This window comes from Oxyura jamaicensis, chromosome 10 (genome assembly GCF_011077185.1).
Source record: "Oxyura jamaicensis isolate SHBP4307 breed ruddy duck chromosome 10, BPBGC_Ojam_1.0, whole genome shotgun sequence".
NCBI lineage: Eukaryota > Metazoa > Chordata > Aves > Anseriformes > Anatidae > Oxyura > Oxyura jamaicensis.
This window is the reverse complement of record NC_048902.1, coordinates 3,637,960-3,661,195: the sequence shown is the minus strand read 5'-3', so window position 1 is coordinate 3,661,195 and position 23,236 is coordinate 3,637,960. Positions and strand designations below refer to the sequence as shown.

Genomic DNA, 23,236 nt, shown 5'->3' with positions numbered 1-23,236 from the left:
CACCACTTCACCAGTAACACAAACTGGCTTTTTTGCCTACACACGTTAGGAGAGAGCTCTTATGTTCTCTCCAGACAACTGACACTTCCCATCACAAGAACTAAGCAATGCTGGAAAGCTTTCAGTACACAACTTACTTCCACAGTCACAATTTACATCACACGGGCCCTCCAGTTTGTGACTTATGCACAGCTTGGCTCAATGGTACTTCTTCCCATTAACTAGATTTTTTAATTTTTAAATAATAATAATACAACAGCTTACATCATCCAGGGATTTAAAATTAAATACTCACGTACCAAAGGCAATCAGAGGTGATGCGGAACAAACGCGAGAACATCGCATTCTCAGATGGTCTTTTATTCTTTAAGTTTTCTCGTTTTTGTTGTGGTTGAAATTCCTCTCTACATTAATTTTGCCTTGAGCGTCATGTTACTTTCTGGAGTTGCTCAACTTTTGTAACACTTCCTCTTCATGCAAGATAGCTGCTGGAGTGTCCTGTGAGACACTACTATAGTAATACAATGTCTGTGTTACCCTTGCTTGTATCCCTCTTTAGGCATGTATTCTGCTCAAATGGCTTTAAACTCTTTAAATTTGAAAGAGGCAAATTGCTTTTTATGCAAATGCAAAGTAACATATACTTGCAAACATTACTCTGGCTATAGTGATCCGTTAAATTGTCCAAAAATAGGTGTTAAAAGCATTTTTTGGTTTATTTCAAAGTTCTTGTAGTGTATTAGGTACGAATCATCATAATTGTGGTTTGTTTTTTTTTTTGGTACGAAACTAAAACAACCTTTTTGGTGTGTGAAGGATGTTAAATACCCTAAACTTCCAATCGTGGAAAACTGTATCTGTTCTTTAATACATTGCTAAGACTTGCAGACAAGATGCAAACCTCTTAAAGTCTCATTCAATGTGAAGAAAGTTCTTCTTAAATGAACACAGAAAGGTCGCGAATGTTTGTAAAAACAAAACAACCCCAGAACTGCCAACAGTATGAATTGCCATTGCTCAGCCCTATACTACATTAAATTCCGTAATGCTTCTCAGCACAAGTGAGTCAGGCATATATAAAATTAGCTCTGAGTGGTATCCAGATGACGAGAACGTTTCTATGTTGAATCATAGCAAAGGTGAAAGATGGCTAAGTTTGTTTCAAGTCAACTTGCAATGATACAAGAAGCTAACTTCTTCTCCAAGGTACTACTCAAGTAACAGCATATATTTAAGTCCATTTATAAAACACAAAACACGCTCTAAAGATGCACAAAGGCTACTATATCTCTCAATATTCTATTGAAGCATATATTTTGCTCCTGATAAAAAAGAAAGTGGGAAATCCTGAAAAGCTGTCTGAAATAATCTTATTATGTTTACTTGAAACATATTCCCATAAGGAACACTAACTATGGTGTAAATGTGCATAAAAAGTTCCTGTTATCCTGCAAAATTCAGGCTAATTTAATCGTGCTTGATGTGCCTTACATCATGTTCCAGTGATGCAATAATACGCTGCTAAATGAGTCACCTCGCATTAGCTTCACAGAAATAGCAGAGCTGATGGCTACTGAAGGGGAAATGGTGTAGCAATATTACTGGAAACACTGATGGATCAGCTTTCTCCTTTTTAAAATTATTATTCATGCAAAAACAAAGATTCTAAAGCAGCCATATTTATTACCAATAGACACAAAACTCGTAATAGTAACAGCCAGAAACGAGTTAAAAAGCTATCCGCTACTACTGAATTAAATGCATATATAATACACACCGTAACATGAATACTTCAGATACTCTTTACATAGTACTCTGTATTTCCACACTGCCTGAAATATATGGTCGCATATATTTCATACACTGTAGAGCAGTACACATTTCATGCAGTATTATGTATATAACTTTACATATATTAAGTTAAATGTATTTAAGACAAATATAATCCACAACTTCTTCTAGCAGTCACGTAATTTACAGGTTTATTGTCAATTAAGTTTTCTAAATGAGTTTTATAACATTTAAAGTGCCCTATCATCATATAAAATATACACACTAGTGTAAATCTGTCTCTGAAAAAGATACGCTTCATACAAAAACAGGTGAATGCTGCCTCCTGGGCTCCTAACGTCTACCATACTCATCTACCACATTCAGCATTCCATTTTCTCCCACATTAGGTACTACGTGGACTTGAAATTACCACAAAGGGATTGAAAATGTGTTATTTCTGCACGTCCAAAAATCCATACTGTCTACTTTTTATGCATGATTTTTTAGAATTAAAATAGAACATGAAGGGGAAGTCACAAACAATTTACTACATTCAGCCTGGTGATGCCCATCTCCTTACACCTCCTCTACAGTCAGTGGCGAGAGACAGACCCGTAAGGCACAGAAGACCAGCCACTGCTGGGGTAAAGGAGTCTGGCTGCCAATTTGGCTGGGATCTTCGAGACATCAGGCTCATGAGGATGGTTTCTTACTGCAGTCTTCACAAAAGCTATTAGAAAAGTTAGTCTAACAGTTACACGAGTATTCCACGTTTACATCATTTTCGTTTAAAATTTTACGCTGATTCTTGGCATCCTTACAGATCAGAGCTGTCAAAGTGCAAGGACAGCTGGATAACTTTTGGATGATACTGTACACAGAGTCATGCGTTCAAGGCCTAATCTCCTTCCTTTTACATAAGCTACGGTGTTCAGTATTACAACTACATAGCAAAGAAAACCCTCTTTATAAAAGAAGCTTTCTGAAAAGTTAATCTATAACCGGTTTAACATTTGTTAAAGGCTGCCCTTCGCAAGTCTTCAATTATACAGCCAGCAGAAACAGTGGAATTACACACAAAAAACACTAACAAGCCTCCAGCCTCCAATCCAACACAGATATAGATGTTGCGTCAAGTCACATAGCACACAGTTCATTCTGGTAGCAAAACATGGCCTTATATTTCTTCTAAAAGCTGTCAATTCTTGGTGCAAGTACAAATTTTTAACCTTCATCCAAACAACGTCTTTGTAAGTCTCAGTTCATCATGTTACCCATCCGTTCCATGTGCACATACTCTGTGAATCATGAGAAGGAAACCAAACAGAAGTCGTACTAGTTGGAAAGGTGCAGGACATAGGGATGACCTGGCAGAAGGAGAGAGTTTGCAGCAAGGCACAAATGAAGCCAAACAAGAAAGAGGATTCAGAACCTGACAGCAAAGGCCCAGACAAGCACAAGTTTTAATGTAACACACAGACATACACCATTAACCATGAAAAACACTGAATCGCATAAACATAGCTTAAGACAAATAAAACTCCTTACTCCAGTGTTATTTGCATGAATGGGTCCAGTGTAAAATGCTACCCAGGGGTGTTTCTTTTTCACTTGTTTAAAACACCTGACAGAAATATATTTGGCAGGTACGTATTTCCTGTCTGATAAAATATTTTTCAGTTAGCCATATTCACACCCTCGCTACTGTTACAACAGCATCGCCGTTATTCGGCAGTGGAAGTTTCATGAAAACAATTTCTATCTATTTGATTTCACACTAGAACTTCTGGAGGTGCCTAGGTTGTTTAGATTTCTAAGCTACACTGAAAACTGATCAAACTTAAGCTCCGACCACCAAAACACTGAAAAACCAATCAACTTTCTTGATGAGATTACACATACATACATAAAACAGAAATCCCACCACTTCCTAGTTAGCAAATGATTTCAAGCAGCCAGATATGACTGGTAAGATCAAATTAAACTAATCTTAAATTTTATTAAAATTTAATTGCAAGTTAATTCCACCTACGTTTCCATGATCCTAAATACAAAACCAAGTAACATTTACCTGCAGTAACATTTTCCCATATATTAAGAACGTTTAAGAATAAACTGCAGGAGCAGAAATAGCAGGGAGCATATCCAAGTAATAAATAGAAATAAAAGTGATGTTAATAAAACAAAGACACGTAAGATTTTGACATTGAAATAACTACATGTAAAAATATATATCAAATGGTGCTAGGTATAGGCAATTAGGAGATATAAAAGCACTTTCCCCATGAGAAACTAAACAACAGAAATTACACTCACAGTTAACACAACCATTGCAATACAGAACGCAAACTTCATGAAGGAGTAACATGGAAATGAGTTCACTTCCAAACTAATGTCAAGTTTAAAATATTACATTTAAGAATAGTACATCTGGAGTTATTTGAACAACGCTAATAACATTAATACAGTATTGCACTGTCTAGATAGGCAACAATGGACTGTCCCTAACTCAAACTGAAAGAGCTACGCCGCTTTTTGTGACTTCTTGATACTGAAAGCTGACCCGTACGGCTGCAAAGGGGTCTTGGTTTGTCACAGCTACAAAGGCTGTGAGGATGATCACTCCTCAATAGGGGAAGCTATGTCAGGACCTGCATTACCACACGGTGCTGCCCGTTCACACTTCCCAAACTATCAGGGGAGAGACTTGAGAACAAAATGGCAAACTCAAATCCTGTTCCATCTTCCAGAAGAATGTTATTGAAAATATCAGTTGATGACTTAGAGTCAGAAGAAAGTTTTCTTAATTTAAAAACCATATCAAAACCACCAAGTGTTATTACATTGAATAGCTTAATTGTTAAAAATTGAATGCCCAACAGCTTTCCTTAAAAGATGCACACCAGCTCTGGTAGGAGTAGCACAGCTCCCTAGTGAACTATATTCAGTGACTGTGTTTTTTGAGAAGCAAAAAGATGAAAAACGAAGCCATCCAGTCATTTCGGTCAGAAAAGACAGAGTCTATACTAGCAGCAAAAATGCAAATTGCATGTTGGAAAGCCACTTCTTGCTTAGGAAAGAGTGGTTGCCTGTAAGACAAGGGGAAGCGCTGGAAGCAACACACAAAAAACCACGACTCAGAAGGAGCACTGATCCCTGGTGGACAGTGTGTAAGCTCTATCCCTCCAGAACATTCTGTTCTTATTCCTACTCCAAGCCCATGACAAACTTCCTCTTGTCTCTTCATAAAGTGCTGGAAAACAACCAGACAAGGGTCTAACTTGTCCAGACAGAACTGATTGTAATCCTCCACTACGTCAAAATAATTTAGGAAGAAAACATTATCTGCATAATTTTATTGCCAACAGCACCCAAATCAGTTAAATTCATGATGACAGTGGAGTCTAAAATACACTTATATTCTCCTTTTCTTGGCAGTCTGGGACAACGAGCCCGGTACATGTGCCTAAGCTCAACTATTTCATACTTCAAAGTCTACAGATGCACAGTAATCTGTTCAGGTGAAATTTAAAATCAAAACAAACCAACAACAACAACAAAAAAATGAAGGCAAGGCAGAGATTTTCAAACTACTAATTCTGAACATCAACTTCTGTATGCACTCCCCAAGGTGCTTGAAAATAATTCTCAGTAGTGACATCTTCCTCGTGATTCCCACAGTTCAAGCACAAAATCTGCTCTCTCACTGCACTGCACCAAGTATCCTGCTCGGAAGCAGGCAGCAGAGGAAATAGCACGGTTTTCTGACTCTCCCCTTGCCTGCTCCCCACAGGTCCGTGCAACTGAAATAGGAACTCTTTCTATTACTCTCAATATGGATATGGAAATGGAAGTGTAAATCAAAGTGTCTAGTAGATTTATCATTCACAGGTGAAAAATCTTTTTGTTCAGAAAATTATTAGTAGTAATACAAACTGAAATTAAAATGAAACATGAACAATTATTCAAAAAAAAAAGTCAACTTAATGACATTCCCCCTCTCCCCTGGGGAAATAAAAGCAAAAAAACAAAACAAAACAAAACAAAACAAAAACAAAACAAAAAAACAAGTCTCTCTTACGCAACTGATTTGTTGTTCCTCCTGGCAAAATGGTAATCTTTGCAGGTTACTCCTCTGTATCCAAAGAGAGCTTACAGATGAGCCTCTGTCACAGAGACCACCAAAAAAGAGAGGCTCCTGTTAAACACTTCCATCAGACAACACATTTGGAAACATCTCCAGAACTCCTCAGATTTACAAATGCATTTATATTAAAGTAAGTCTCATTCTTATATCTATTGTATAAGCAATTCCTTGTTTCAACAAGAAAGATTTGTTGAATTAATGGCATTAGCACATTACTGACTTGATCGTGACAAGACACAGTGCCAATTCTACTCTTTGAGATGAATTATCTCTACCACCACCATGTTCTGACACCATGATGTTAAGAATCAGGAGAGCAACAGCTGTTAAAAATACTGTCACCACTGTCACTTTCAAAAATCTCTCTTATTGAAAACAGGATTTCACTCTCATGGATACAGAACAGTTCTACTTTCTCACAGCAAGACAATCTCCTGTAACTGTATGCATATATGTACAAGATAATTGGACAACACAGAACCCAGAAAATTCATTCCGCAATCTGTGGAACATGTTCTTGCTTATGTCTGGTAATCTGAATTTTAAGTGAAATTATCCCATTTGCTTTCAATCATCACCATACTTACTTGACAGCCTGGTAACCCCGTATCTCTACCATACAGTGGGAATGGACCTCTATCTGAGGCTTTTCCTATAAAAGAGAGACATTTGAAATTAGAATCTTTTTAAGGTTGGTTGTTCATACACATATGCAATTCAGTATAAATGTATATTCTAGAAAATCTGCTAGCGTCATTGTAATTTTACACAAATTAAGTTACATGAATACGAGCAGGCTTCTAGATCTGTGCTTATCACAAAGAGCACTCCTGTGGCAGACTACGTGCTTACTGGATTCCATTTCTTACACAGCCAATCAGTAAGAAGGAACTACTGCCATTTTGTTGGTGTTGGTAAGACACCCCATCGCTACGTTGAAATAGTAAGGCCAAAGGCTCACTACAACTTGACTTCCAGTATCAATGAGCAAAGGTTGAAAGGCTTTTAGACATTTCTCCTTCCTCCACAGAACTAACACATAGCCAGTATCATCTTCGGTGATTAATATCCTAAGCAGTAAAATGTAAAAATGTACACAGCTACAAGAAAAAGGAACAAAACCAAATTCAGAATGAAAAACACATGCTAAACTTAAACCATGGTTGAATCATTGAGCTCTCAATACTCATAGCCCTTAAATCCTCAACAACCTCATCGTATGTAAATGCAATTTGTAGCTGCCCTCAGATGTTGCTGGATTATAAAACATCAGGAATATGTTTACCAAATTGGAAAAACTACTTAGTGCTGTATCTGCTGGTTGGGCCACCAAACTGAAATGTCTGTGTATTAAGCTGCAGTGTCAAAGTTCTCCAGCAGGGCTCACAAGTTTACTGATCTTCACTTTTGTTTTTTTTAAACTCTCCACTCAGTCATGTCAGGAATCAGGCAGTCATCAAATACGCACGTAACAGAAAATACCAACGGCATATAAGGCTCTCAATTATGACACTGAACCTAAGAACCCCCCCCCAGAGTCTTACCCAAAGGTAAGCAATAATAAACCATGCTACCTATCTATTCCAAACTGCAAAATATTTGAAAGATCTGAAAAGGAACGCCATCCTAGCCAACGAGGAATTCCCTTTTCCTGGATGCGTATGGCCGTGTATGCTGCCCAGGCCTCCTAAGGAGGGCCAGCAGCCTTTCTCACACGCCCACCCAAGTGACAAACGGCTCTGTCCTAGGTACCCTGGTCAACAACAGCCCGCTCAAAAAAACAGCAGTACTGCTATAACAAAGGGAAGAAAAAAGTGAACGTTTTTCTGCTGAAGCAATTTGCCTCTAACAACTACCAGGCACCAAGCAAATGAAATACTGAGCATGCAAAATTATATGAGCAGCATGAATCATGCTGCTCATATTAACCAAACTCAGCATTTTCTTTCCAGAAAATGAGAATCTTATATCACATGATAAACAACTTTGACTGAAGTATGCAGTATTCCAGGCAGGTTTTAAAGCAAGTATTTGTACAAGAGTCAATTACAGAGATTAGAAAAAAGTTGATTTAAATTATCATTTGTGTAAGAAGCCAGAAATTGCTAGATAAGAACACACAAAATCATGTTATGTACATTTTAGCACCTTAAGAGTTTGGTGGTTCCATTCTAAAGAAAGAAGGTGACAGTAATATCCCTATCGATGATCAATTTGGTTCTAAGAAATAATCCAGAGATGTCAAGGCTCCCTGATGCTGCGCTGCCTAAATATTTATCAATAATTACTGTGAGAGCAAGTTAACATCTAACCCGTGCTCCAACAGCTAACCTTTTCAACTATGAGTTTGGAAAGCAACCTAGGATCAAGGACAGGACTGTATCCCAAACACGTGCCCAGTACGAGCACTCAGGTATGACTCCAGCCTGCAGCAGTCCTGTGCCATCACTGCAGAAGCAAAGTCTGTGCCTGCCTTACAAAGCAGCATCGCTTCACTTCTCGTCAGGTTACAAACACCGGCTCTACATGCCAGAGTTTTGCTTTCCATCCAGAATTGAATTATACAGACACTGTTGAGTTGTCTGTATATATAAGCAACTCAAAATAATTGAGTTGGTTACATATACAAACCTCAATGTGCCCAGGCCAGCTCAGGAGGCATTTGACTCTCAGTAACTTGGCATCAGTTTGCCTTTTTATTTTTTTCTAGTAAATTTCTTGCTTTTTCAACAACCCAAACTTCCATGATCTAACTGCTACCTAACAGGCTTACAGACCAGAAACTACAGATTTAAAAGAACCTAAACCAAGAAAATCCCACTAAGCATTATAACCTAACTTCATCAACTTAAAACCTTGACACATCCGGTACCAATTCCGGCATCAACAGGCATTTAGGAAATGATTGTTTTTCTCCTGCAATTGCTTGGTTAAATATGATCCGCTTACAACTTCATACAGCTTTTGAATAGTGCACAAGGAACTGCAGTCCATCATAAATCTATCTGTGTAACAGCTGTGCAGCCTAAATACTCTTAACACCGAATGAACCAAAACAGCAAGATGCGAAGTGACAGTCAACTGCAGACAGCACTGCGTTAACTCGGCTGAGGGCTGCTCCCAGCCAACGTGCTACAAATGCCTGCCAGTAGTAAAACGGCACTCACCCCGTCTCTAGATAATGCTTGGTTTACGACAAGATGACAGAACACAACTCTGCAAAAAATTACTTTGATTCCCACAGAATTAACCCTTCAGAGACTACAGACCTGTGTATTTCACAAGACCGTATTTGCTCAGCCGCATGTGAAGTGCCAAGGTTTTTTAAACGAAGCAACGTCTGTCATCCAGCATGAAATGAATGCCACAGTGACCACAGCTGGCAGCTGCTCCATTTGTCAGGCAAGAAGCACGTCTACCCACCTTGTGCAGAGAACAAGTTTTCAGTGATTTTTCAAACACATTTTAAATCACACTTCTTAATCATTTCATCGCTGGTAACACTTAACTGGTCGCAGCAGACAGCCTGCCCCAAAGCCACTTTCTAACAGAACATTCTCAGTACCTCGGGGGATCCCCCCGTATCTGGAACATGGTTTTTGTTTCTGCACTGACGTATTTCATACAAACGCATGCCCGCACATCTCAGGTCTATGTTGGCAACAGCTTCCTGCTTGCAAGGATAAAGAAAAGGGCAGCTTTTGAAACACCCGAAAGAATTTCATCGTTATCATTCACTACCTTGAATCATGAAAGATTCCCACATGGCTAAAACGGTACCAAATTGGTGTTGGGAGATTCAGAGAGAAATCCCTTTTTACAGTGCTTTCCGCCACCTCCCTGCCCAGTACCTGACTGTCTTTGTTACCCACAGAATTAACGCATTCTAATCATTTTTCATATTCAGATCCACAACAAGCCAGAAATTGCAGGAACTATACTGGCAGGTGCATATGGATGACGTAAGAAAAATGTTCAACACAATATTTAAATACAGCTTCCACACTTAATATTATTCCCAACTCATCACAAAATGGAAATAAAGTATGAAAAACATATAAATACCATCCTTGCTGCTTATATAAACAGATAGTTTTTTATTTTTTTATTTTTTTTTACTTTTTAGAATTAAATAAAATTCTGACTCAAGAATTATTTCAAGTAAGGTGAAAAAAAATAAATTTGATTTTTTTTAAAAAAGCACAAAAGCAGCCCCGCTCCTGAAGTTTTTGTTTCCTGCCTTCTTAGAGGTAACCATGACTGACACTTGCAGCCAAGAATTACTACTGCGTATCTGGAGATCTCCCCCAGCACTGGAGGAATCATTTCTTCATTTTCTACAGGCCTTCCCATTCTTAGAGGATTTCACACTTCTAATACCTGTGTTCCATCTACAATCTCTTTCCTGGTATTTTACAAGTACACATTACATCCACGCACACAACCATTGCAGGCTTTTTTTTTCCTTACAATGCTTGGGACCACAGCTCACAGAAACGAAACCGATCTGAAGCAACGCAATTTGAAGGCAGTGCTTACAACAAATGACCTCCTATTCTCGTCACAACAATTTGTTCAAGTATTATTGGCTAACGTGTGCCAAGCACGCTGCTGGCGACACTGAAGATGTTTAACAAGCCAGTGCCAACAAGTGCAGCTGCTGGACTTGCAGCACCCTCCTCCTGTTCATCCCAAGCCAAATTACTCACTCGGCTATGAACAATGAAGCAGCAACACAGGAAAATGCCAAGTGCTAGTGAGATTAGTGATAAACTACAGGATCCCTGCAGAGGTCAGTGATTAGCAGGTCCCTGCTTGTAATCACTCTCCTAACCCAGCCTTTATCTCATCATACGCTCCATCTTAACTCAGTCTTCTTGCGACTGGAAGCAACTTCCCAATCAATAATCCTTGAAGTCTTGGCAAACACATCCACGCTGTCTTACCTCTTAATAAAGTAGACCTACAAAACATCAATTGCCTGAAAAATTTCAAAGTTTGTATTGGGAGTTAAGATTAATAAGCCTTTCATACATAACAAAATCACTTCACTGGAAAAATCTCGTAATAAAGTAGCAGATTAGAGGAAAAGTACAAACATTTTTAAGCAGGAACGCCAGGCCAAGGTGATGACTAGCATTGCGGTCTATCCAGGTAAGCCTAAGACTGGTGGTCTACATGTTTTAGAACAATGGATAAGCAAATTACATGCTTATCAGACTGTAACTAGGGGAAAAATATGTTTTAGATTTTTTCCCCCTTTTCTCCTTACTGTAACATCTTCTGAAACCAAGTTTCCCAGAAGGGAGGTGATAGGGCTTAGCACAGCTTGTTTTTAATACTACAGATGTGCCATACTTCTTTCTTTGCTCAAAATTTTGAAGGACCACGATCCTACAGAACACCTGTAATATTCCACAAGAGGTGAAAGATGATGATTTGCAGTGACATTTATTAAATTTACATGCCCAGTCTCAGATCTGCCAGAAGTTTCCTGTGATTCTCCATGCCATACATTTTCTTTTGTAAGACAGCTTTATACTTGTATAGTGCGGTTCTATTACCATCTTGTCTTACTTGGAGCAAATATTTTTATACCTTCATGATGCCAAGTACGGGGAATCTGAAGCTGGAGTTACCTGGAGTCAGCTTCCCATTAGAACAGCTGTAATTCGGGAACAACGCTTTAGATAGCGAGAACTAAATTACTGCTTTCGTTGACGTTTGGAAAGGACCATCTGGAAAAAAAGCGTTTTTTTCGTTGTGCTTTCCAAGACTTAGAAAAGTTCAGAAGTTTTTATACTTACAATGGTGAGGGCAATGCAGATGTCTTTCACTGTAAGAACTGTGCTGATTGAACTGACCAGGCAGTAAGTCCAGGTACTTGAGACATTAAGCACAGAAACCAATGGATTTCTCACAACTTCTTTAATGCAATAATTTAAAAAGAAATAATGTCAGTGTGTGAAGTGGCATTAAAGAGCCTGCTGTGCAAAGACATGCCTTTGACACTTTCATCCCATTGATTTGTAAGTACTTCTAAGAAAAGATGGAATATTTTGTCAGTTTGAAAAGTACTGCACAGATCTTTTGCTACAAAAAACATTTATTAACGCTCATATGTACTTCAAATACACGGGAGCTAAAGGTGGACTAAATCACACACGGTATTCGGACTGACCCTTTGAACTAGTAATTCGTATGCTCGTGTCAAACTGGGAATGTTTGTCCCATCAGTGGCTGATACATGAAGGCTCCTTCCTCAGCACTACTCCTATCCCCCCACTCACGAGGCTGACACTGTGCTGAACAACAGATCAGTCTTTGCAATGCTGAAAGGGACTGAACTCTGCAAGAGGAGACATATGAGTAACTGAAAACAAGGGGGGGTAACTGACAAGAGGGAGTATAAACCTCTTAAATGAAGAAAGAGCTTTCTTCTTCTCCCCTGGGCATGTGTGCTATCCGTGAACCAAATAATTCATGAATAGCTGTTGAACGTATCTACTTTCAATTCTCCACGTCTAGACCTACCCTAAGCCTTATCTTAAATGTTACCGCTCTATTCACCTGTAAATATGCTATTGACTTATCCAGTGGGAGAAACTCACTAACGATTACTACGCTAACATTTTACTCAGAATGAAGGAAATCGGGAACGTACGTTACCCAGAAGACCATAACCCAACGGTGTACGCGTGTGAATACACACATGTTCCACCGAAGTGACAGGAAGGTGTTCCGTACCCACCTCATCTGTCACCCCAAACATCTGCATGCTGTCTACTGAAGTATTTCTCCCTTTGCCATCTTCCTCATCTCATTTGAAGTTTTCAGGCACCTAACGAAGTTACCACCTACAGCTAACTTGAAAAACATTCCCTTCTCTCCTGGTATGGAATTTGTCCCAGATCTAAGGCCAAAAATTACTCAGCTTCCATCAGTGACTTTGAACATCAGGTAGGTTCTCAAGTCTAAAGTGAAGAGGACTTAATATATATATATATTTTTTAAATTGGACATTAACAGAGAACCCACACTTCACAACAGAATGCTACACCTGTTTTTGATTAGAAGATTTTGGTAACACTACATGCTATGAATTGCTAACTTTCCCTTTTTTATTTTTTTTTCACAGAAGAGTTACTTCTGGAGGTATCTACAGCTCCTCTCACATCCAAGATCTATTCATTCTCATTAAACTTGACAAATTGGCTTTGTCAACAAAGATGGTTTCTCTCCCCCCATTCTCTCTCCGTAAACACATGCCCAAACACGGTAAGCATTTGTAACTGTCTTCCACCCGACAAGGGGCAAACACATACAGCAGCATTCTGTTGTACAAAAGTTCTCTAAGTACTTATTTGGATGACTTGCTCAACTTTTCGATGCTTCACCCATCACAAGCAATAAATCCAATCCAGTCACAGAGACTGAGGTTTATAAATTGGGTATTCCTAGATCGTGGTCTCCAGATTAACAGTAGCTGCTGGATTGCAAAACAAAACAAGAACAACAAACAAACAAAGAAGAGCAGAAAAACAACAACAAACAAAGCACCCATGCTAAAACAGCATGCAGCCTTCTTAAGAAATCCAGCTCTTTCCCCAGGACTACTCTTTCATGAGAACAAGTTCTTCAGGCCCCACAAAGCAAATTATCTGTTAAAACAGGAGGAGCAAAGACTGTTTGAAAGCGCATCAAGCAGTTGAAGGAAAACATGTGCTCAGTGTTTATTTTGGGAGGTGAGACAAGTAGCATTCTTGATAGAGAAAGAAAAAAAAACATTTCCATAAGATATCATAACAGCCGTGGGAATGTGACTGAAGAAATGTTAACAATAATATCCCAGGTCCAGACACAGCCAAGGTGAAAGCAAGTCCCGGATTTAAAAACACCAAGGAACACGGTGTGCTGCTCAAAGTACTGAAGAATAAAACTTCATACGAAGCAGATATTTGTAAAGTACCTGACTTGATACGCTATATATACGCTTTTGATATTTTTATCAAAAAAAAATAAAGAAGAATGACTCAATACAGACATTATTCTTTTAAAATAATAATACGTTAAGGGAGTAACAGTCAGGCACCAGACAAGGCTTTAGAATACAATTGTGATCAGAGAATCATCACTAAATATTTCTCAGTGACTTGAGCATGACTCAAAACTTGTCCTCGTATTCAGTGGTGATGTTTCGGGGTGTGTGTCAGGGTGTGTGTGCATTGTTGGTTTTTTCGGTTTGTTTTGTTGATCTTGATGATTTAAATGAGTTCCTGTAAATTCAGAGGTGGTTGGCCGATTAAAACAACTGAAGACTGATACAGAGTGTTCTGAACTGCATTTTAAGAGGCAAGGTGCCTTTCTATTGAGCCAAGGGCAAAAAGACACCCACAGGACAGTCACGGGCCTACAGCCTTCTGTTTTCTAGCGAGATTTACCTTGGGGAGGAGGGTGCCTGCAGGAAGTTGCCATGTTCCAGCATTTCCCTTACCCTTCCTCTTGTCAAGCCTCAGAAGCCTTCAACAGGCACACTAGCTTTCACAAATCCCCTGGGGAATCTGCCCTGGCATTGAACAAGAAAGCTCAGATGGTTAACTTGGGGTTAGGAACATGTGGTAATGGCACCTTTAAGCACCTGCAGAAGAAATGGTATCAGAGAGACCTGACGGCAACAGCCTCCGTACCTAACTAGGAGCTTCCAAGACAGGCAGACAGCTCCTTCACTGAGGTACAGCGGTGGGAGGACAAGAAAACCCACACAAATGAAAACAAGGAGCAGTTCAGACTTGCTATAAACTCAGAGGTGCTGTGCATACTCCACCCTTACAGGATTTCAAGGCATGACTGAAAAAAGTATTGAGGAACCTGATCTGACTTCAAACTTGACTGTGCTTTAAGCAGGACAAGGATCTGGAGCCCTGCTGGCCCCTTTCAATCTGAATGATTCTGTGATTTTGTGACTGCTGTGATCACCTTCTCTTTGCCGAAATCTACAATATTGTTGCCTTCAGCACAGCGCTTTCCACCATCGTTTCTTTAAATACCTAGATTCAAAGACATCGCATAGACCAGGATGATCCTCCTCTCAAGTAAGCATTCCAGAATTAAACCAATAAAAAGCGACGAAAAAAGCGACGAAGTCAGCAAGAAGGATTCCCACTGGCTTCAGCAATGACGTATCTGCTTTGTAAGGGATCTCATCCACTCTGGAACTCTTGATTCTGAAATCCTGCAACAGGCAAATCCTTCCAACTTCCTTTCACTCAAGTCAAATTACTTCTGCTCCTCCAATTCCTTTTCTCACCACCCTCCCCTGCCCCAAGGACCATGACTTTATACTTCTGTTCCTGTATTATTTTCTCTTTACTTCAAATCCCATACTTAATTTTTCCTCAACAATACAACGTAAGCAAACCAAACGAATTTTCAGATTTCCAACTGAACGGTGCTAATTCCCTTACTTCATTACACCACGTAACTTACTCATCCTGACTGCAAACGCAGTGGCGGATTAAACCAGACTCGTGTATTAATCCATACCAACTTGCAGCTCCGTGTTCCTTAGCTGCCCTGAGAGTTCTCGAATATCCGTTCTCTGCAGCAAGTTTGGTCATTTTTGCTACGCCGTGTGGAACAGCAAATGACACTGAATAGTGACCTAAACTATTCTGCTCAGAGCAAGCCATCTGAACAAGAAAGGCAACAGACAGGACTACAGCTGTGACTGATATATGTAGGCCTCCCCATTTTTTGATTTCAAATTGTACAGTAAAACATCGACTGAGAGGCATTCCATGCTACAGTCATGCTTTAAAACTCACTACTTCTACATTAACTTAATTCACATGTGTATTGAAAAACCAAAGTAGTACTGAGGTCATTGAAATTGTTGCACTTTTGCTTTTAGGGTTATATTCACAAAGTCTATTTTAAGAGCTGCTTTGGAAGCAACTGATGTTTTATGCAGCGAACTGCTATTTTCCCAGATGAATAGAATATCCATTCTTTGGCTCACAGTTTCCATGACACTAACAACAAAACACTCATCGGCACCAACTTTGCGTTTGATGGTAAATGCAGCTGCAGCTCCAACGGCTCACAGCGTACCTCAGCCCGCCTCTGCTGAACAGGGGCACCGCGTTTCCCCAGTGCAATTTCCTTGTTTTACAGACAAGCCCTTTCTTGCCAAACTCAAACATTTCAAACCCTGCTGGTGTTCTGTCTCGAAATGAGGAGTTATTCAGTTCTGTGAGTGGTGATACTAAGGTGAAGTTTTCCAAATTACTGAACGAAGTATATGGCCAGAATCAAAACCCTGGGTAACAGGCGCTGTTACCCCTAAAGCGAAGAAGGATTTTTTAGCCTAAGCATGACTAAATTCCCACTATTGCAATTCAAACTCACTTGCTTCAAGTGAAATGCTGAATAAAAATATTGAGGGGACCATTCTAAACCTGGTAAATGGAACAAGTCACCTGGCAGTTCAGCAACTGGGAACAGAACCCGGCCTTCAGTCCTGCTGCTTTCCCCTACAGGAGCTCTGAAGCGTGCACACATCTTCAGAATGAAGGGTACCATGAGGAGACAGTCCGCTTCTTTGGAGAAGACTATTAGCTAAAAATCTAATCCTACCCCACATCACACAGCCCTTCATCCGCTGCAGATTTAGCTTAAGCACATTGTGACTCATCTTCTCACACCGTGTAGCACAAACCTTGACTCAGTCACAGTTGTTTGATTCTAAAAACCATGTTGAAAACAGGAGCAAAACAATTCTCCATATTTATTAGAAGTATTTTTAGGCACCAATTCAGTGAAGCAATTAAGCGCTTACGTACTTACAAATATATGAATGAACTAAATTCAGCAGGGACAGCTCATATAATTTGAACCATCCACTTCTGAGAATCCTGGTGGATTGCTGACTGATTAGAGAAATCTGGCAGGAAAAGAGGATGTGTCATCTCATTAAGTCTACTCAAGGTACTTCTAAAAAAAATTCTATGTAACATATCAATAATAACCATTTTACAACTTAAAGGAAGTGCCATTTTATTTAAGACAAACTAATTGATTTAAAAACTTACAGACCAAAATCCATTCCCGTTTTTGCATAAAACACAGTGATAATGTACCCTCCTCAAGCAAGGAAACGGAGTCCTGGTCACAGCATGGTGGCACGTGTGTTCAAGGACAAAAAAGGGGACAAAATTTCCACCTGTAATATTGAAATATGGTGAAGAGAACTTTCCAAAGAGAGGAAGGAGCAGGCACAGGGATGTCCTCAGCCCATGCAGTGCCCCGCCTGCGTCCCAGACCGCTATCCCCATGTGGGGCAGGAGCACGTCATGGGCCCTGCAAGAGTCCCAGGGAAAGCATCATTACACAAATAAACCGATGGGAGCTGTAAGCTAGAGGCATTTCCTCCTCTCAAGAGGAAAAGACTCCCCCCAGCCCACCCCAACCATGTTCTGCAAAAATACAAAACAATAGTGAGAGCTATTAAGTGATAGAAAGACTGTAGCAACACTCATTAATTAATTGTATCAGCAAACCAAAAAAAGAAAGCCTTGGCACTCTTCCTCAGCGCTCTTTACACCCAAACCTCCGACTGCAGCTTGAGGCTGAGCAGGCCCCTCGGGATCAGCGTCACAGCGGCTTCCTTTCAGAGCCCAGGGGCAGGCATAACCGAGCCCTACTCGGTATGTTTCTGTAGATAGCCCTCCTACTGAAGGCCCGCTGGACTTCCGCAACGCCCTTATGCTAAAGCATTAACAGGACTGGATCATCAGCATGCTCCCTACAGGCCACCACGGGTCCCAGCCAGCAGAACAGTGATGCCTGCTTTTGGAGCTTTTCCAGAAGGTAAATAAAAACCACACACACACAGTTTGCTCATTGCTAGTGCAGTACTTGGAGATTCCCAGATTACTACCTGTGTAACTACTACCTGCAAATCCTACCAACTGGAGGGCAACCTATGATGCAGGTAGTCATTACGGTAGCCTAGGAAGAACAACCATGCTATTTTGTAAGTACAGTCCTGTAGAAACTCCTTGGTGGGTCAGCAAACACCAATAAAGAACATAAATACTGTATTTAAAGTTTCAGTTTTATTAAGTGTTGTGTCAGGCTTTGGCTCTTACTTTCTTTGTGAAGCCAACACGGAGACAAGAAGTCCAAAAGCTGGTAGAAACAGTCAACTTCCTTCACTGCTCCTGGAAAGAATTTCCTTATCTACAGGTTTTAATTCTTCAAATTTATAGCAACACTGGTACATTTTCCCTTATCCTGACTGGTACATTTTCCCTTATCCTGTTGTTTCCAAACAGTGAGCCATAAATTAGAGGGATCCAATAGCCAACTGGAACGCTAGATACGATGCTGAGCTTCTCCTAACTCCAATGTGGAAGAAGGTAGCGGTGTTGATTTTTTTCAACGTTGGAAGCCTATCCTGTGTTTTCCCGGGATTGTCCATCCACAGCTGCAGTGGTAAATGAGAGACTTCATAATAAGAATACAACCAATAATTTCTCTAAGTCCATAGAAAGTTCCCACCTGGCTGTGATTACCACGCGTTGAGCCTGTTATGCAGGAGGAAGAGGAATAAACCCAGAGCTTTTTCAGTATGATGTGCAGCATGAAAAACTAAAAGAAACCCTGCATCTTCAGCTAACTCAGATTTTAAAAGGTCCATGGTCAATGATCCTTTTTATTCCTCCCTCCTCAGAAGGAGATACTTCCTGGCTGTTTACCTGCTGAAACTCTGGATGCTGATCAGAGACATTAAACTGGGCTGCCAACCTGTGAAGTCAGCAGTGGGGCATGCAGACTGGACAGACACGCAGTATCTGTAAGCACAGCCAGTATCCCTCTTCCCAAGTCAGGAACCACATCCTCTCCATCTGCTTAGGTACTTACCTCAAAAGCTAATGAAATAATTAACAAATTCATACCCATGTGATGGCGGTTCAAAGGAAAACAAACAAACAAAAAAACAGCTATTTTGGATAAGGAAGGTCAACTATAAAATATTTCCAGACGGGTGTTTTAAATGACTCTCCCAAACAGATATTCAAAAGATGCCTGCTTTTCAGGCAGCAAAGCAGCTGATATGACTTGGAGTATAACTCAATCACAAGCACACAGGAACACGAAGCCACCCTGTGTAGCTCTATCTGAAATCCTACGTGTGGATTGATGGCCCTGATCCTTCATACAGCTACATACGTGCTCAACGGGATTATGCACGCTTCAAGTCTGCGTAAGATGGAAAAGCATTTGTAAATTTAGAGAAAGAACTTGGGCACACAGATCATTCAAGTACAAAACATCACACTTGTGCCAATGTTATGAAGTGTAAACCAAAACTAGTACAATTCCCTCTGTATCAGATAATCACTGAAATAAACAAACTATTTTAACAGCATTTTACTTGCTTATATCACAAGACTTCAGATTTTTTTCCTTCTAAAAGGAAACAGGGTACCATCAGAGCATCACCAAAGTAGCAGAATGCTAATTAGAGAAGCATTCATTTTGCTTATGATAAAAAAAAGCCATCATTATTCAGTAAAATAACAGAACTGTTTCAAAGAGCTTTTTTGCCATTAATTTAGAGCCTTATGTATTTCTAGAACTGGATATACACTGAAATATTTTGAAAAGTGAAACCAGTTTAGGTACTATTTGAACAATCGTGTATGCGTGTGTGCACACGGAACAACTCCACCTATGTTTTAGGATAGCCAAAACAGGTCACCTGCGTATATGCAGTTTCACTGAGATTTTACTTGTCTGAATAAGACTCAGGCTTTGTTTACTACTTTTTATTCTTTTTTTTCCTCCCCCAATTACAGGCAGGAAATAAAAAGAAATGCAACTCTTTTATGTAAAGTAAATCCATCTGGATGTTTGCTGCATCCTATATTATAAACTTGTGATCCCCAACCAGAATGAGTTATAGTGAAGCTGCAGGCAAAATTGTCTCCATATACCACAATCCATTATCCCTGTCAAGTTAATGTTCCATGTTGAGCCATATGGCGTGGGTACACACTCAACAAAGGAAATTCCTTAAACTTGTTATAATCAGCACTTACAGTCGTCCAAAAAAACTGACATAAACAGCTTTATTGTGTTTTGTGCATTTCAGTTGATATCCATGACAAAAAGAGGAAGCTTCAGGAAAAAGAGGGGAGGGAGGGGCGCGGGGGGGTAAAGTTGCAGTAGTAAAAAGGGGGAGGGAGAGAGACTGTACATTTCATAATTACACATTTTCCTTAGCAAGTGATTTTCAATTACAATGAAGCTCAAGGCTCCTGACACTGATACACTGAAGCAGATTAACAAATAAATGAAAACCCTACCTCGATACCTCATATTCAGTGCACGTAAGAAATCCTATGGTTTCAAAGTGCCTGACTCACGTAAAGATTCTCAATTAAAAAAAAAAAAAATTGAATCATTTTTATTCCTGACTTTGGAGAAAAGGTTTTCCTTCAGCTGTTGCGTAATTACTACAAATTTAACAATCCTTCATTAACAATACAGTAATTTAACCAAAATATCTTTCTATGCATTAAGCATAGGTCACAGATGAATTAAGGACTCCCAGAAGCCTGCGCTACCTGGCACAACCCATCACATCAAGCCTAAGTCAAGGTACAAGTAGAGCAGAACTTCATTCCAGCCCCCGCAGTGACAACAATAAAACGCTGAGAAAACACACTATCAAATACTGAACTCAGCATCAATTTCTGTTAATTACAGCCTTGTCAGCAACGTGATTATTCAAACAGCTCATGCAAATGTTAATGAGTCCTTATTTGCATATTTATTTTTTCCTTTGTTGAAATGTCATTGATTATTACATTCTACAATGATGAATGCTGCTGATGATGTGCTCTGATATGTAATTAGTCATTAAGTGGAATGAATAGATCAATTATGAAAAAGGAGTGAGATTAAGAAATATCAAACAAGACCGCCCAATGTAACTATAGAATTTTTTTTAAAGGAACTAAAATAATTTCTTGGCATTTAAAGTGCAACATCAGTAGTTTTCAATAAATAAACTACTACTTTTCGGAGGTTAAATAAGATCCTCCACATGCACCGCTACTTTGATAATCTAATTACAATAGCAAAGTGCTTTTGTAAAGCACTAAGAATTCTGCAGAGTACTACACAGGCTTGGGGGGCCGGTCCCCCCTCGGTTTTTGTGTTCTTTTGTGGGGGTTTTGTGTTCCCCTTCCCCCCCAAGCACTACACAGACTATCTGGTCTTTTACCAGAAATGAAAAGAACGCGAGGACTTGCAGCAACTCCACTTTGTTCTGAAGGCAAGGGCTCGGCTGCCTTTTGCGACTGCCTGCTCTAACTACCCAGCCAGCGCTCGCTATTTGCGGATGAAGGGGAAATAGGAGAGAAGAGGAAGGAAGGAAAAAAAAAAGCCAACAAAAAACCACATTACTGCAGACCAGATGGGAACATTCCACATGACCAAACCAATCAATCACCTCGGTGGGGCGCAGGTGCAGCACAGCCGTGGAGCAACACACCATTTCACAGTCTATCGGGCACAAACACATGGTCACCAATCAATGGCACCCCGAGGACCTGGGGGGGCTCTCTCGAGCCTTACTGGTCCATGCCTGATGACTTCATAATCACACATCATTTCATTCACTGGAGGATACGAACCAGCATTCTAATAACCTTCCCTGGAACCCGCCACGTCGCGCATATTAATAGAGCGCCGGGAGAGCTGCGGCTGCCTTCCTGCTGCAGCCCGAGCAGGGCGGGCGAGGAGGAGGCAACCTGGAGCTGAGAACTTCTGCTTCAGACCAAGATCAATGGCAGCACCGCTCCTCTCGCTGAAATAAACTGTGTATAATGCTCACGCCTTCCGCACCGCGACTGTGAAACAATAGGAGGTGAGCCCAGAAAAAGGACGTCGCGGGAGGAAAATCAATGGAAGATTGTGCTTCTGCATTTGGCGATGTGTTAGATAAATCCTGCAACGAGCAGAACCCCCATCAATGAAAAAATACAAGTTAAAGCTATGAAGAAAACCTACATGCTTTCCAACGTGCCTAATGAAAGAAAGGGTTTCATTTCTTTTTGAAGCAAGCATCACAAATGAGGTTTAAAGCAAGCACAGAGAACTACACAACTCGACATGTTCAGGCCGTATTTAGACTTGAATCCGAGCACTGTTTTTGACTAGATTTTGGGAAAATCTGCAAATTACAGATGTTCGCTTGCGTTTGTATTCCTGATGACTTATGAGCATAATACACGTTACCAAGAAAAGGATATGGAGGGATTTTGGCCAGAGTTTATCACACTGTAACATGACGTACTGTCACTGGTAAAATGATACTCAGGAAACAGATGTGATAAAGTGCATCACCTCTTGCCATTACATTTTGCTTAGGGGCTAGAACTCCCACAAGTTACAACTGAAATGTAAAAAAACTGCACTATTAATACGCTGTTTTCAGGTGTTGAATTCTGCAAGCACCCAGGTAGTTCAGACTCAGCCATGGGATATCAAAGCCAAGAGCCTAGCCTTGTTTTTGTTTTTATTAAGTTGAATATATATACAGCAGGGACTCCGAATTATACATTTAAATCATGCAAGTTTGATGTGCAAACCACATCAACTTTTATGCTTTCAGGCATAAATTGCTGAGAGCTACTTGCAGAAATCACCGAGTCCTGCGGTCCGAAAACGGCACGTGACAAAAAGTCAGGCTCCCTGCTGTTGGACAGCAGGACACACAAGGGTTAAAGACCAAACACGAGTAACATCAAAGGAATATTCACCTCCTTTTGCAGAATATATGTTGACCAACAGCAGTTCAGGAAGTGTTCCCTCTCACCAGAACACAAAACCCATTAATCAATAGATCATTAAATTAAGGGCCTGATGCCCAGTTCTATTCTGAGCACTTACAGAATGCTAATTACTGGAGTATCTGGGGGAACACACAGCGTTAAGACCAGAATATATTCTTCAGTACAGTAAGTTTTAGATTAAATTCAGCTTTTTAGTTTCAAAGCCGGTGGAAAAAAAAAAAAAAAAACACGATCTTAATCAATTAAGTACTAATATTTGTCACACTTCATACGCAACATGAGGGCAAGCTGATGGCTGTGCTACCAGACTTGACATTGCCTTTTCGAAGACAGAAACCTAACAGCTGGAGACATTCACAACAGAAAAGACTAGGAGAAGTCTGACAAAACCTCATCCAAAATGAAAAAAAACACACACCACGCTTGGGAAAGCTTGAAGTTACCTGTC

At 40.1% G+C, this 23,236-nt stretch overlaps 1 protein-coding gene across 7 annotated transcripts in view; it reads right to left on the bottom strand.

Annotated features, from left to right (window-relative positions):
• TCF12 (transcription factor 12) overlaps positions 1-23,236 on the bottom strand; it is a 163,534-nt gene that overhangs the window by 67,202 nt on the left and 73,096 nt on the right. For all 7 annotated transcript variants that reach the window (XM_035336277.1, XM_035336279.1, XM_035336283.1 and 4 more), the window contains one exon: positions 6,508-6,572. In XM_035336277.1, coding sequence (XP_035192168.1) covers positions 6,508-6,572 — 65 coding nt within the window. The remainder of the gene's footprint in view (positions 1-6,507; positions 6,573-23,236) is intronic.